The sequence below is a fragment of the Onychomys torridus genome, chromosome 1 (assembly GCF_903995425.1).
Source record: "Onychomys torridus chromosome 1, mOncTor1.1, whole genome shotgun sequence".
Lineage (NCBI taxonomy): Eukaryota > Metazoa > Chordata > Mammalia > Rodentia > Cricetidae > Onychomys > Onychomys torridus.
In genome coordinates this window covers 58978977-58993199 of record NC_050443.1, presented here as the reverse complement: position 1 = coordinate 58993199, position 14223 = coordinate 58978977, and the positions used below count along the sequence as shown (strand labels likewise).

General features: G+C 50.9%; 1 protein-coding gene across 1 annotated transcript; it reads right to left on the bottom strand.

Moving 5' to 3' along the window:
- Positions 1-5451: 5451 nt before the first annotated feature.
- Aen (apoptosis enhancing nuclease) lies at positions 5452-13364 on the bottom strand. The gene is made up of 4 exons (XM_036194147.1): positions 13284-13364; positions 10166-10766; positions 7214-7414; positions 5452-6190 (listed from the first exon to the last, which is right to left on the bottom strand). The coding sequence occupies exons 2-4, from the start codon at positions 10700-10702 to the stop codon at positions 5954-5956; spliced, it is 975 nt and encodes a 324-aa protein (XP_036050040.1). The 5' UTR covers positions 10703-10766; positions 13284-13364; the 3' UTR covers positions 5452-5953.
- Between the last annotated feature and the right edge of the window lie 859 nt (positions 13365-14223).

Sequence of the window (14223 nt, the reverse complement as noted above, 5' to 3'; positions counted from 1 at the left end):
TTTCAGTTTCTTGGTTTGTTATCAGGGGAAGTTGGGGAGGGGGGCAGGCCACCACGGAGGCTGGGCTACTCCATCTCAAGGCCAGCAGGTGGGGGACTGGACTGAGTCAGGGCCAGCTGTGTCACGGTGACATCTGTAACTTGAACCTGTTTCAGTTTCGGTTTCTGGTTTTGTTATCTCAGAAAGTTGGGGAGTGGGGATAGGCCGTGTAGGCTGGGCTACTCCATCCCCTCAAGGCTAGCGGGTGGGGGGCTGGCTGCCGTCAGGGTGTCCCTCCTGTGGCCCTGCCCTCCTCCCTTCCAGAGGACGTGTCTGACGCGGATGGAGTGAATTGCAACATCTCTCTTTGCTTTTTCACCCTCCACCCAGAGAATAAACATCTCCGGGATTGGAGCCTGGGGAATGACCCACAACTTCTGGGCTCTGCTGTCGGTGGGCGAGGTCTTCTGAGGGCAGAGCAAGCGTTTCTTCGTGAGACACTGAGGCTGTTAATGGGTCGGGCAGGAGGAGGGTTGGACAGGAGGGGGCAGATCCCTGGCCTCTGCCCCAGTGAAGGCAAAGGAGGCTATGGGGGACCGTGGGTGGCTTCTACCAGGTCAGTAGTGCCTTGGGGGCTGGGTCTCTGCCTGGGATTGTTGGACTAGCAGCAGCAGACACTGAGACAACCTCAAGCCAGGCTGTTCTTCCAAGGGGGCTATAGTCTCCCTGGCTGGAACTTAGAACTCTTAGAGTGGTACCTATTATTAGGTCCAAGGGGAGAAATCCCAAGAACTCTCCAAAGAGGACAGGTTCACCGACTTTGTCCAAAGTGACAGCCGAGGCTCAGCTCAAGCAGATGTCAGGGCATCCTTCTCCGGACCTGTTATAACCACCACTACCTGGGTCCAACGGAACACACCGTACACTTGGATCTATACAAGATCGTGTACCTGCTATACACTTCAGCATTTGAAAGTCCATGCTAGCCTTCTGGCCCGTCTCACCTCCCGGACTCCTCCACTATGCTAGCTCCCAGGCTGTCCCAGCTCTCACCCCTCCCCCTGCTTTATTTAAAACCAGTAATAACCCTCAATCCCAGTTCTCCCGCTATCCTCTTCTCTCACTTCTCCCTCGTCTCTGCTCCGAAGAGATGGCCCTGGCCATGGCCAGTCGGCGGCTTTTCTTCTCTGCTCTGGACGCTTCTGGATGCCTCTGGCAGTTCTCTCACAGCTACAGTGAAAATCCTCCCCTTAATCACGGAGTCCTGGCCTCAAGTGCTTTCTTTACTGAGCTCCTTGCTTACATTTTCCATGCAGGGAATGTTCAGTATTCTTTTGGTAAACAAACGAGGTACACCTGGGTCAGAAATAGACCCAGCGTGCTGAAAGGAGCCCTCTCGCACTGTGTGCCGTGGGGAGAGTCCATCAAGGGGACACCCAGGCCTTTCCTCCCTGCCCGGGTCTGTATAGAACAAGTTTCTAGCCTGATATGATGTCAGGATGATTTGTGGTTTTGGAAAGGGAAGTTGCCCAGATCTGTGGTTTCTTTGCCAAACCAGACTTCACAAATCAAATGTCTGGGTTGAGAGTATAGTTCAGCTTGGTAGAGTATTCGCTTAACATGCAAGGAACCCTGGGTTCGATGGTCAGCATTAACCAGGTGTAGCAGTAATATATAGCATGTAATCCCAACACTTGGCAGATTGGGGTAGGAAGATCAAGAATTCAAAGTCATTATTAGTTACAGAGCAAGTTCAAGACTGATCTGGACTGCTTTGAGACCTTGTCTTAATAAAACAAATCTCCCATGTGATGTTCCTTCTCTGCCCCACTACCCTTGTGGTCTCAGTTCAAACCCGAACTCCGGGGCTTTGTGCAGTGACTCTTCCTGGGCCCACAGGTCTCACTTGCCTCCTTCAGATGATGTCAACCATCCCCCCAGTGCCAGGACCAGTGACTAAACTCCAGTGGTTCTCAACCTTCCTAATGCTGTTACCCTTTAACGTAGTTCCTCATGGTGGGGTGACCCCCAACCACACAATTATTTTTGTCTCTGCTTTGTAACTGTAATTTTGCTACTTCTATGAATCATAATGTAAATATCTGATATGCCAGATATCTGTGACTCCTGTGAAAGGGTCATTTGACCCCAGGGGGGTCGCGACCCACATGTTGAGAAACTCTGGGCTAGAGGCCCCACTCTAGGTGGGAGTCCTGTGGCAAAACTATGAAGGTATGCTCGTGTCTCAGGGTTTGGCATTTGCTGCCGTTTCAAGAATTGCTTTTCTGGGAGAAATGAAACAATGCTCTACCATTTCTTCTTTAATAGCCCCAACAAGCCAAAGAACAATTCCACCAAAGGACGACTTGAGGAACCAATGAATTTGTTGGGCTTACTTATGGAGCATGGGTGAGAGGGACTCACAGGAGCCTGGGAGGATGCCAAAACAAACACGCTGGAAAGTCTTCACCCTGTGTGGACGATGGCTTCCCTGTAGTGGCATTGCTGGAGCTCCAATCTTTCCCAGCTCATAGACTTTACCACTGCTTGAGACCCCAGGCCCCACGCAATCAGGGCAGAGGTCCATACTGACGGTTGGGGGAGCAGCTGAAATCTCAGATGAGGGCCCAGACTCTCTCCACCCCCTCGCTATGAGGGACTATCAATAGTCAACAAGCATCATCGTAAGCAGGTGCAGCTGATCTAGTTTGCTTAAAGGATAGGGTTCTGTAACACCTGCTCAGCATTTGCTCCTCCCACATCATAATCTGCCTAACAGCTCCCTCTTCTGGCTTCTGTGTAAGTGCACCTCCTGTCCTCTTCTACATTCATTCATTCACTCATTCATTCATTGATGAGGCCGTCCCCAGTCTTACCCTTTTCTATAGGAGTACAGCCATAAATGTGCATTCCATTTGCTCTCTTGTGGCTCCCCCACAGAGCTGGAACCATTTCCCAGAACTTGCCTGGATTATGCTGAACTTTTATCCAAGTGTACAGTGTGTTCCATTGGACCCAGGTAGTGGTGATTGACAGGCCTGTAGAAGGAAGCCCTGACCCCACATAGGGAGTTTCCTGATCTTCCAGTTTCACCTGACAGCATCAAACAGCAAGCCAAGCCCACAAGCCTTGTTGATCAGGTGACAGGAGTCACTCAGGGCAAACTTGTCAGCCTTCCAAAGACACATCCCACCAGTTGCTCACCTGTAGCAGCTGCCGGACGACTCTTCCTAATCCCTGAATGCACTGAATGGATACTCAGGATATGGCTCTGGTATGACTTGGTATTTCCCAGATTCCTGGTCTAGGGGCTTAGTTCCCAGTGTGGCTGAATCATGAATGTGAGGGTGAATGATACACATACCATTTTCATGAGTGGATTAATTGGGTCTCTTGGAAGTTCTAGGCCTTTGTGAATTGTTATTTGGCATTGTGCAAGAGGGCTTACAGTGGTTTCACTGTGTACGGCCTCTCCCACTTCCTGTCTTGCCGTGCAGTCCTTTCCAAATGTGTTTCCTCTATCGTCAGCCAGCACAGGGCCTTCAGCAGAGAGAGCCCTCCAGACCAAACCTTTCTGTCTTACTCAAGTACCAGCCCCAGGCGTTCTATGATAGAAAACAGAATGGTATCAGAGGCGACTCTCCCTAGAGGAAACCTGCCCTATAAGTTCAACTATCTTGAATCAGGGCTGAGGATCTCTACAGGTTCCAAGTCAACCTAGGTCACACAGTGAGACCACTCCTCAAAGCAAAGCAACTGAAATTCTTTGTGAAGTGTTGGTGGGAATGTAAAATGATGCAACTGCTGTGGAAAGATGAGTTGCCCAAACTCTTAAACACAGTATTATCACATGACCCAGCAATTCCCCTACTGGGAACCTATCCAATTATTTGAAAGCAGGGGATCAGTGATATCTGCATGTCATGCTTATGAATACTTTATTCACAATAGCCAAGAGGGGAAGCAATTAAGCGGATGCTGTGTAAGGACAGGTGACTAACATTATATACACACAAAGGAATCTCATTCCTAAAGGGCAAAATCCAACAGGAATGGCAACACATGCTTACAACGCCAGCACCGAGTGGGCTGCGACAGGACCGCCTGAGCTCCACAAGGAGTTATAGACAGCTTGGGCTCTATCATGAGATCCCTTCTGAACAGCAAAAAAAAAAAAAAACCCCTCAAACCTTTTAATATGAGAACATAGTGCCAGGGAGAGACCAAATTAAATCGTGTGCTGTGTAATAGGGCAATTCTAAAAGGGAGTCAGAACCTGCTCTAGATCTAACGTGTACCATCTAAAGATGCCACCTCTAGACCAGCACCCAGCAAAGCTCAGTGTTCTAGCCCTCCCCAACCCTCGACCATCCACCCTTCAGCCCAGCTTGACTATTTAGAAAGGATCACTCCACCCAGTTTTCCAGTTGGGCTTTATTCCTGCATTAATGGTCCAGTACCACGAGCAAGCTGCTTTCTCACAGTACACTCCCACAGGCGATCAGCTCCACCTCCCTTCAAGCTACTACCCAGCAGCGAGGTTGGCACAAGTTGTTGCTTTTTAAGGAAACAAGAGCTTACCCCTGGCGCCAGGCCAAAAGTGATGATCCGGCCAGTTCTCTCTTCCCCTGGCAGGGAGGAGCCAGCCAGCAAGCAATCGTGACTAAGGTTTTGTGCGATCAGGGCCTGGGCGGACAGTGGAGAGTGTGGACTCAGTAAGCAGTGTCCCTTCCTTTCTGACCCTGTCTGGGTTGCTGCTGTCACCTTCCCAATACAGTGGCCGGATGCTGATGTGAAGCCCAAAGCTGGTAACAAGACCTGCAGAGAACTCGGAACCCCCCTGCAATGCCCTGGCCCTGGCCCCCACCTCATCTGCTGGAAAAGCCAAACCAGAGGACTTCCCAGGCCATAGCAGCTCAGAAGTCAGGCACTGGCCAGAATAGAGCCCATTCTCTTTCATCACTAGATGCATGCAAAGCCCCTAAACATTCCTTGAGGCAGGTCTATTACTCCCCACTTTACAGAGAGGGAAACAGCTCAACAGGAAGCCACAGGCTTGCCTAGTGTCTCAATGTTACGTAGCAGTAAGGATGAAGCTTTGTCAGAGGATGGTGTGATCTGAGCCCTTGCTCAGTAACTTAGTCCCCTAAAGTTACCCTTAGGACACAGGGTATCTAAGAAAGTAAGAGACAGGTGTTGTTGGTTGATTCTGCTCTTTTGTGGGGGCCCACCACCAGCTCCCTTCTGTAAATCTTACTCTCACTCCGTGGCTTGCTGGATGGCTGGCCCCTGGAGTCCTCCTCCTTCTCTGGCTCCCTCTTCTCTTTACTCCTCCATCTGTTTTTTTTCTCCTATTATATATTCTCTGTGCCAGCCCCACCTGTCCTTTCTCCTGCTGTGCTATTGGAGGTTCAGTTCTTTATTAGACCATCAGGTGTTTTAGACAGGCTCAGTAACACAGCTTCACAGAGTTAAACAAATGCAACATAAACAACATAACACACCTTAAAATAATACTCTACTGCAGACAGGGAACACGTCTTCTTTAAAGGACTTAACTCTAGGCTGCTGTAAACCTGAACACATCTGTGAAGAAGAGAGGTAGCAAGAACAACTGAACTTCACCCTGCCAGAGGGGGAGATGGACCTCCAGGACAGACTGCACCCACCACTCCTGGGGGAGACGCACTGACCCCAGAAGTCTTGGCTCAGGGAGCCAGTGACAGCCTTGGAAGGTCCTAAAACACCTTCCCTGTACCTGCTGGGCACTAGGACAAGGTCTGCCTAGTGTCATTAGCGAAACCACAGGAACTGGGGCGAAGCATCCCTTAGATATATAGGAGGCAGGGTTGTGAGCCAGCATGTGGACAGGTGAGTGCTCTGACCCTGTCTACCAGGCTGCTGCCTGCCCTGTCTGCCAGGAGAGGACCCCTCCCGGCTCCCTGCCCCATCCGCCATCGCCTGCTCCTTCCTCTCACTCCCTCCCTTCCTGGGCCTCCCGCATTTCTCCACTGGTGCTCTGGGTCAGCTCATCAGGCCAGTACTGGTCCTCCATGTACTGCTCCACATCAGTGCTGCTGTCAGGTCCTCTGTCCTCAGGATGCGCCTTGGCGTTATTGGCCTCTTCTTGTTCCCACTGCACCTCCACCAGCTGGTAGAGCTCCATGGCTGTCATGGCGTCTTCCACAGACGAGTGTCCCTGATGACCTACCTGCAGACAAGAGCAAACTCATCACTGTGTGTTGAAATGGGCCTGATCATCGACCCAGAAGCCAAGCTGGCCTCCAAGGGGCGAGAGCATACATCCCAGAAGAGAGGCTGTTATGATTTAGAAACGAAATATATCCCAAGGGCTCCTGTGTTGTGGGCCTCTTCCCTGGCAGACAGTGCTACTTTGAAAGCTACTAGAAACTGAGGTGGCTTAAGGAAACAGAGTACCAGAAAAAGACCTTGGGAGTATTCTGTCTGTCCTTTTTCTGCTTCATATTCACTGTGGGGTACAGAGCTCCACATGCTCCCATCACCATGATGTTCTGCCTTAGCATGAACCCTATTAAACCATGAGCCAAAATAATCCTCCCTTTATGTTGGTGCTGGAGAGAATGCACAGTAGTTAAGAGCACTGGGCTGGGTGGTGATCACGCACGACTCTAATCCCAGCACTCAGGAAGCAGAGCCTGGTGGATCTCTGTGAGTTCAAGGCCAGCCTGGCCTACCAAGTGAGTTCCAGGAAAGGCGCAAAGCTACACAAAGAAACCTTGTCTCAAAAAACCAAAAAAAAAAAAAAAGAGCACTGGCTGCTCTCCCCCAGGACCTAAACTCAATTACTAACACCTACATGTCAGCTCCCAACTGTCCATAACTCCAGTTCCAGGGGATCTGATGCCCTCTTCTGGCCCCCAAGAGCACATCATGCATGTGGTCCACACATGGAGGCCAAGCACCCATACATATTTAAAAAAAAAAAAATCCTGCTCCAGAAGTTGGAAGATGGATATCAAAACACGACACAGCAAGAGTCAGAACACATCCTATGAGGATACAGGACAGAGCCAGGAGCTAGGTGGGCAAAGACCAAAAGAGATGAACCTGCTGGGATTTGACTATTGCTGGGGAATTCACACGGGGAAGGAGGTGGCTATAACAGTCCACAGTCCTATCCACAGTCCAGCAGCTATGAAAGTCAGACGAGCCTTCCCCCAACTCCTCCACCAAGAGATTCTGCACCACATACCTGGATCTTCTTGTGTAGCAGGTGCAGGGCCAGGTCCTTAAGAGAGACCCGAGTTCGGGTGTGGAAGCTGGGATGGCTGAGCAGGTTTGGGACGTAAGTGGTATCCCGGGTCTGGCTCCGAGGATGAACATACTTGAGGGCCTGGAAGTCATTGTGGAGTGCATGTCCCACCACCACCTTGCCCTTCAGGAGCTTCAGGATCTGTGAGGGGAGAGGAGGCAGGAAGGCCATGTCAGACCTTCTTACCCACTCAGGTCTCAGCTCAACAGCCTTCCTTGGAGGACCTCCCATGATCCTCATCTACCTAGGGACCCTGGTCCTTCCTTAAGCTAGCCACACTTTCTAAGTATGGATTTTGCTTTTATATATTCTACACACTTAGCTCTTAGGATGATCTAGTCTCCCCTCCTGCACAGTAAGCTCTATTTGACTTGACCAGTGATGTTCACCCAGAGCACAGCATATACTGACTTGCTTTTGTTTGTTGGGCCGGTCCTTCTGAGACAAGGCTCACTCTGCAGACCAAGCCAGAACTAACATCAATCCTCCTGCCTCAGTCCCCCATTTTCTGATCAATAAAGACCTGTTGAATGAAACTAAAAGAACCATGCCTGGCTCTGATAGATACACAATTAAGTGGAAGCCCTTCTTAGTATTCCACAGTTCCTTGCGCCTGTGTGTACTGCCTCCTCCTATCCTCAAAACCTGCTCTGCAGCCTTAGAGGCACATCCTGTTCCTTCCCTTCCTCATGCTCAGGGAAACAGGGTTAAAGGCCTGCTAACTCCTGATCATCAGCTGTTGGCCTTCCACAGCCTTTCCTATCATTATGGGACCCAGTTTTTGTGGCAGATGGTAAGACACATTTAAGCTTTATATTGGGATCACCCCCAGTCTCCTACCTCACCTGCCATCAAGTAGGAGAGAGATCAAAGCTACCTCCCCCCCACCCCCACTAGCCCAAGTGAGCCTGCTCCAGGGGTCACCACCAACCACAAACATGGATGGGAGGGATCAGAGGTGGAGGGCTCGCACAGACTTCCTACTGCTTCTATTCATGATCAAGTCTTTCCAAAGCAATGCTTAGGGCATCATGGAATGTCTTACTTAGGATTTCTACTGCTGTGATAAAACACTACGACCATAAACAACTCGAGGAGGAAAGGGTTTGTTTCATCTTTCAGCTCCATACCATACATAGTCCATCACTGAGGGACGTCAGGAAAGGAACTCAGGAAGCTGGAAGCAGGAGCGGAAGCAGAGGCCACGGAGGAGTGCTTATTGGCTTGCTTAGCCTGCTTTCTTACACATCCAGGACCATAAGCCTAGGTGTAGTAACTGCCCAGAGTGGGCTGGGCCCTCCCACATCAATCATCAATCAAGAAAATGCACCACAGGCTTGCTCAAAGGTCAATCTGGTGGGGGCATTTTCTCACTTTCAGTTCCTGCTTCCCAAATGACTTTTGGCTTATGTCAAGCTGACAAAACTAGCCAGCCCACTGTGACAAAGGTCACAAGATGAGTTTATCAGTATTTCCCAAACCTTCCTATCCCAATAACCCAGAAACATTAAAAAGTAGTTCTGTTCTAGTGCTCGTTTTGAAAGTGTATTTGTTCTAACACAGCTGTGATAGAGTACAACCTAGGATGCAAATTTCACCTTCATTTCTGCATAACTTTACTCCTGAAGAAACACTACATGAATGCTGAGTGGAACCCAGAGCACACAACACTACACATCTCAAACATCGCCAGCAACTGTTTGCTTGGGTGCTGAGCCACAGCAGTCTAACCGTGTCTGACTCAGAAACCCCGCCCCCACTTCACAGCCCCAGCATCCTCCTCCTGCCCTTGCTTCCACAAGCAATTGCGGGTCTCTTACATTTCTGAACCATGGGCAAAACTGCAGTGCCATTTCAATGAGGTCTCCTTGTTTCTGTGGTAGCACCAAGTCTTTTGAGTGTTGTGCCTGAACACCATTTCCTTATAAATATATCCTATTATATTAAGATATACTTTAATATAATCCTTATAAACACACACACACACACACACACACACACACACACACACACACACAAATTCAGTGTTGTGCCTCAACACCATTTCCATGGCATAGGGCAGGTGCGGAGGGCCTGGAGTCAGCATGCAGAGAAGCAAGGGGGCAGAGTCCTGAAGACAGCGACGGCAGCCTTTGATGCTAACAAGAGCTTCCCCTCACCACTACAGTACTAGGCACGGTTCTGTTGACTAACTCTGTGGTTAATGTATGGAGCAAGCTTGCTTAGCATGATTTTTTTGTTTGTTTGTTTGTTTTCAAGACAGGGTTTCTCTGTGTAGCTCTAGCTGTCCTAGAAGTCACTTTATAGACCAGGCTGGCCTTGAACTCAGAGATCAGCCTGCCTTTGCCTCCCCAGTGCTGGGACCTTTAAAAGGCATGTGCCACCATGTCCATCTTAGCCACGATTTTTAGACAACCATGTCAGAGCTCTAGACATCTATGGGGATGGAGTCTTCACAGAAGACCCTGGGGCAAGGATCCTAGTCTACTTACAAGGCTTTCATTGTTTCCTATGGTCAAATGCTTTTGCAGACTCCTAGTATATTAGTGGATCTCAACTACTAATCATTTTTCCAAGCCCTGAGAAACCATGAGGAGATGGGCTACAACAGCGGCCCTGGACTGTGACAGGACCATAGGTGACTGTATAGACTTTTGTAAGTAATGCCTTTACCTCTCACATAGCCCTTCTAGCAGCAGCCCCTGCCTAGCACCTGGCAGCCCTGTAGAAGAGGCAGCACCTGGATTTATATCCATCCTCTGGAAAAGGAACTGCATATGTGGTGAAGTGAAGCGACTTCTCAAGGATCCCACCCCCACCCCAGGTGACTTAAACCAGGGCTTCTCTCCCCAACCTGTCATTCAGGTCAAAACAAGACCCCGGAGTCCTCACCTCTTTCTGGGCCACCTGAAAGGGGATGGCCTTGCGCATGTGCTGGCGGGTAATGCCGCTCCAGCGGGTGCGGTAGTCCACAATGGGCATCTCAGGCCGGATGTATTTGTCGTAGAGAACATCTCCGTTGTAACTCACCACAGAGCAGCGGGCCAGCTCACTCACCCGCCCACAGGGGCCTGTACCCACCATCTCACAGTCAATGGCGACACACTTGCTGGGCCCAGGCCTTGGGCCTTCTCTGGGGACAGGCCTTTTGCTGCATGGGCCACCCCGGCCGGACCTGGCCTTGGGACGCTGCCTTCTGCTGCCTGAAGCCTCTGTGTCTGCTGGTATCTGTGACGGGGAGGCCAGAGGGCAGGATCCTGGCCCTGGAGCCATGCTCAACAGCTCCTGCTCCTGTAGCAAGGCTTGGCGGGCCATGAACCGCTGGTGCTGCCGGCTTCTCCTCTTGTGTCTCTTCCGAACCACATCCTTGGAATTCAGGCCGGAGAGGGGTGGGCACTGAGTAGACTCAGGGGCTTCTCCCAGCACCATGCCAGGCAGCTCGCAGCTAGGGGTGAGAGGAGCCCCGGAGGCGATCTTCCAGCGGGGCAGTGTGCTGGAGAGAAATCACACAGGGGGAGGAGATGGGAGGATACCAGGCCACCCTGCCTCTTATCCTGTGGTATTTGCAGCTCGAGTACCTGAATAAACCTGACCCCTTTACTAAGAACTGCACTCGAACACTGCACATGCCACACTCGCAAATTCCCTCTACAAGTGTTACATGGAGTCTTCTACCGCCCTACTGACACCAGAGTATCATCACCCTTGTCTCCCAGAAAGAAGTGAGGCCCAGAGGCTGAGTAACTTGGTTAAAGGCTGATAGGGATCCAGAGTCCGTGCTCTGAAGTCAAGCTCACCTCTAAAAGCGGTAGTTTACCAGCCTGTTAGGAGTATGGACACAGAGAAGCAAAGGTCACAGAAACAGATTGCAGCTGAACACCACCCATCTAAGATCCCCAAATCTGAACTCTGCAGAGCGAGGTTTAACCTATAAACTGCTGTGCCCCTGTTTCTGACCTATACCTCACACACAGTATGGCTCAATAGCTAGGTCTCTGTCCTTTCCTCCAGCGGGGCCGATTCTCTTTCCTACATTGGGTAGCCAGCTATCCTTAGGCCAGAGCTGCCTCCACCTGGACTCACTGCTCTTCCCAAATACACCCCAGGCCTGCAGACCCAGCTGCAGCTCTGTATCACCAAATGCTGTTCAGGAACCCCTGTGTCTCCCCAGTGTTGCAAGGAGGTTCTCTGGGGTCCCAGCTGTGCCAGATGCTGGGCCGAGAAGCTTGGTTTGACCAGAGACATGGAAATGCAGCAGCTGGTGTGCTGAGAGCTGGTTAGAGGTACTAGGAGGCAAAACAAAATCAAGAGCCTTACAAATCAAGAACAGTAACCCTGCAGGGAAGAGGGAGTGGGGAGCAGAGACACCAAGGACAAAGGCCTGACAAATAACCTGGGGCTGAGGCAGAAGGGCCACCTGAGGTCACCAGATTAGACTATAAAGTATAAGATGGATTACAGCCGGGAAGACTGCTTCTTCCTTTATACCACTCCATCTTCTGCCACTGACTTTCGTGGTCCTTCCACAAGCCACTCTTACCCCAGGGTCCTCAGTCTATTGGTCAAGTGAGGGAGGCCCGAGACACCCGGGTGGGCCAGTCAAATGTGGACCAGTAGGCACAAACTGTCTCTCAGAAGCGCAGAGACATTTACCCTGTAACTCCTCAGTCAACAGGTAGTCTGCGGGGCTCCCTCAAGTCAGCCAGCTGCAGCGCCCCACTGGGTCTGCTATTCTTCTCTTATGGCTCAATACAAGGAGAGGGACAGAAGGGAGGGCTTCAGGGGACATCTCAGCTACCTCACTGGAGGATGAGGTTAGACCATGGGCCTGGGCAGGAGTAGCACAGGACTAGGTAGCAAAAGCAGATGGGAGGAAAGAGGAAAAGCTCTGTGTTTGCTGATGCCAACATCTGCATGAGGAGACTCCCTGACCCTTGCTGACTCACCCACTCTCGGCTTGCTTAGCCGGTCTCCAAATAGTACCCTCTCTTTTAAAAGGAGCTTGTCAGCAACTTCCTCATACCCGTCTCAGAACTGACAAATTCAGAATCTCAAGTTGCCTTAGCCCAGCAATGGGAGAGAAAGCGGCCTAGAGGACCCGTGCTGGCCCTGCTGATGGTGCACTTTGAGGGTGGGGAGGGGAGGACAGACATGCCCTGCTGGCAAGGTTTGAAAGAAGCTAAAACTAGGTCCCCTTGAGAAAAAGTCTCTGTGGCCTTGTATTTAAAGAGATAAAAGTGGTCGTTTCCTATAGTCCCTGGCGCTATGGACAGGTCAGAACCAACTATTACCAAGAGGACCCACTCCTACAGTTTGTAGCCCTGGATGGTGCTCAATTTCGCTGGAGAGAAGTATTCGGAGGACACAGCCCTGTCAGCATGGGCACGTACACAATTTTCTCATCTTAACTCTGGTTAGTATGGTAGGCACTCGGCTTTCAGGTGAGGGTCCCTGGTCCAAGAGGATTCCACATGAGAAGGCTCCCAAGAAACTGCAAAGCCAGAATCATCAGTGGCCTAAGGACCATCTGCCTGCTGGCAGGTCTCTATCAGAAGGCAGGTCTAGACCAGTTCCAGCACGAAATAACCAGATGACCCCGGGAAGTCACTGTCCCTTAACCGCTAACTGCGGGCTTTCAATAGGTAGCCCTAGGTAGAAGGCAAAGTCTGGGGACAGGACCCGAGACCCCACCCTCAAGTTTGGGAAAGCCTGGCGCAATAAGGTTCCCGGTGTTACCCCAAAAGCTTACCAGACCAACAGAAAAAAAAAAAAAGAAAAAGAAAAAGAAAAAAAAAAAAACTAGGAAAGACCCGCGCTCCCCACCGGCTGGGGCGTCCGGTCGATGCTCCTCGCCGGAGCCGCCCCCTTAGGCCCACAGCCCGCAAGCCGGGCCGGGACTGCGTGAGGCCGCACCCCGGCCTGGGTGCACACCGGCCCTCCCCAAGAGAGGCGAGCGGTTGGCGGCAGGAACCGGCGGCCCGGGACTCCCCACGGCCGACCCCCAGCTCACCTGAAAACCCGGCGGCGCCTTCCCGGCCTACACGTGGAGTCCTTGCGGGCCGCCGCGGCTGCTTGCCCGGACAAGCCCGGCTTCGGCTGCCCGTCTATTGGTTCGCTGGGCCGTAGCGCCCGCCTAAGGCCTCTTCTGATTGGTCTTCCTCGAGTGGGTGTGTCAGACCAGAAAGGGAGGGGCTCCGGTGGGGGCGTGGCTTGTGCGGGGAAAAGGCGGTGTTAGGTTAGTAAAGGGCCGAATGACACATGCGCTCTTCTGTCCCTGACGCCAGTGAAGGCCTCCGGTTTCTGATCTAATGCCCAGTGAAATTCAACCTTCAAAGAGCTAATGACACAGGTAGCACACCCACATCTGCCTACGGGGGACTGCAGCCCCTCCCGCCTCGTGGTTCTGAGAATCCGGTGAAATGTTAACAGTGCACGCCTGTAATCCCAGCACTCGGGAGGCAGAGGCAGGAGGATCTCTGTGAGTTCGAGGCCAGCTTGGTCTACAAAGTGAGACTGCCAGGACTGCCAGAGCTACACAGAGAAGCCCTGGCTTGATTCCCCCAAATGAAAAATAAAATAATAATGATAATAATAATAATATGCAGTATTATGAGAAACTTGAAAAATCAGATTTGCTTCTTTTGCACTGATTTTTGAATTTATTTATTTTTTAATTTCAATATTTATTTGATTTGATTTGATTTTTTTGAGACAGGGTCTCATGAAGCCCAGGCTGCCCCCGTTTTTCCTTGCGTCAAGTTGACTTAATGTCTTCTGGTTGAGAAGGATGGGTGAAACCAGTGTCTCGTGGACATGGAAAAACTGCTGCACTCATGAATTTTAGCTCATTCTATGGGGAAGTGGTGTTTCTTTATGGAAAACCATTCCAGAACTCAAAATGGTGGGAGAAATTCTTAACCATTGTAGGTTTTTTTTTTGTTTGTTTGTTT

Bases quoted from the DNA above. Each gene is read 5' to 3' on its own strand.
- Aen (XM_036194147.1), bottom strand. From the start codon at position 10,702: ATGGTGCTGGGAGAAGCCCCTGAGTCTACTCAGTGCCCACCCCTCTCC. The intron at 7,415-10,165 runs GTGAGGACTCCG...CTCCCCTCACAG, and splicing joins TTCAGGTGGCCCAGAAAGAG to ATCCTGAAGCTCCTGAAGGG. The intron at 6,191-7,213 runs GTATGTGGTGCA...TCTTGTCTGCAG, and splicing joins TGCTACACAAGAAGATCCAG to GTAGGTCATCAGGGACACTC.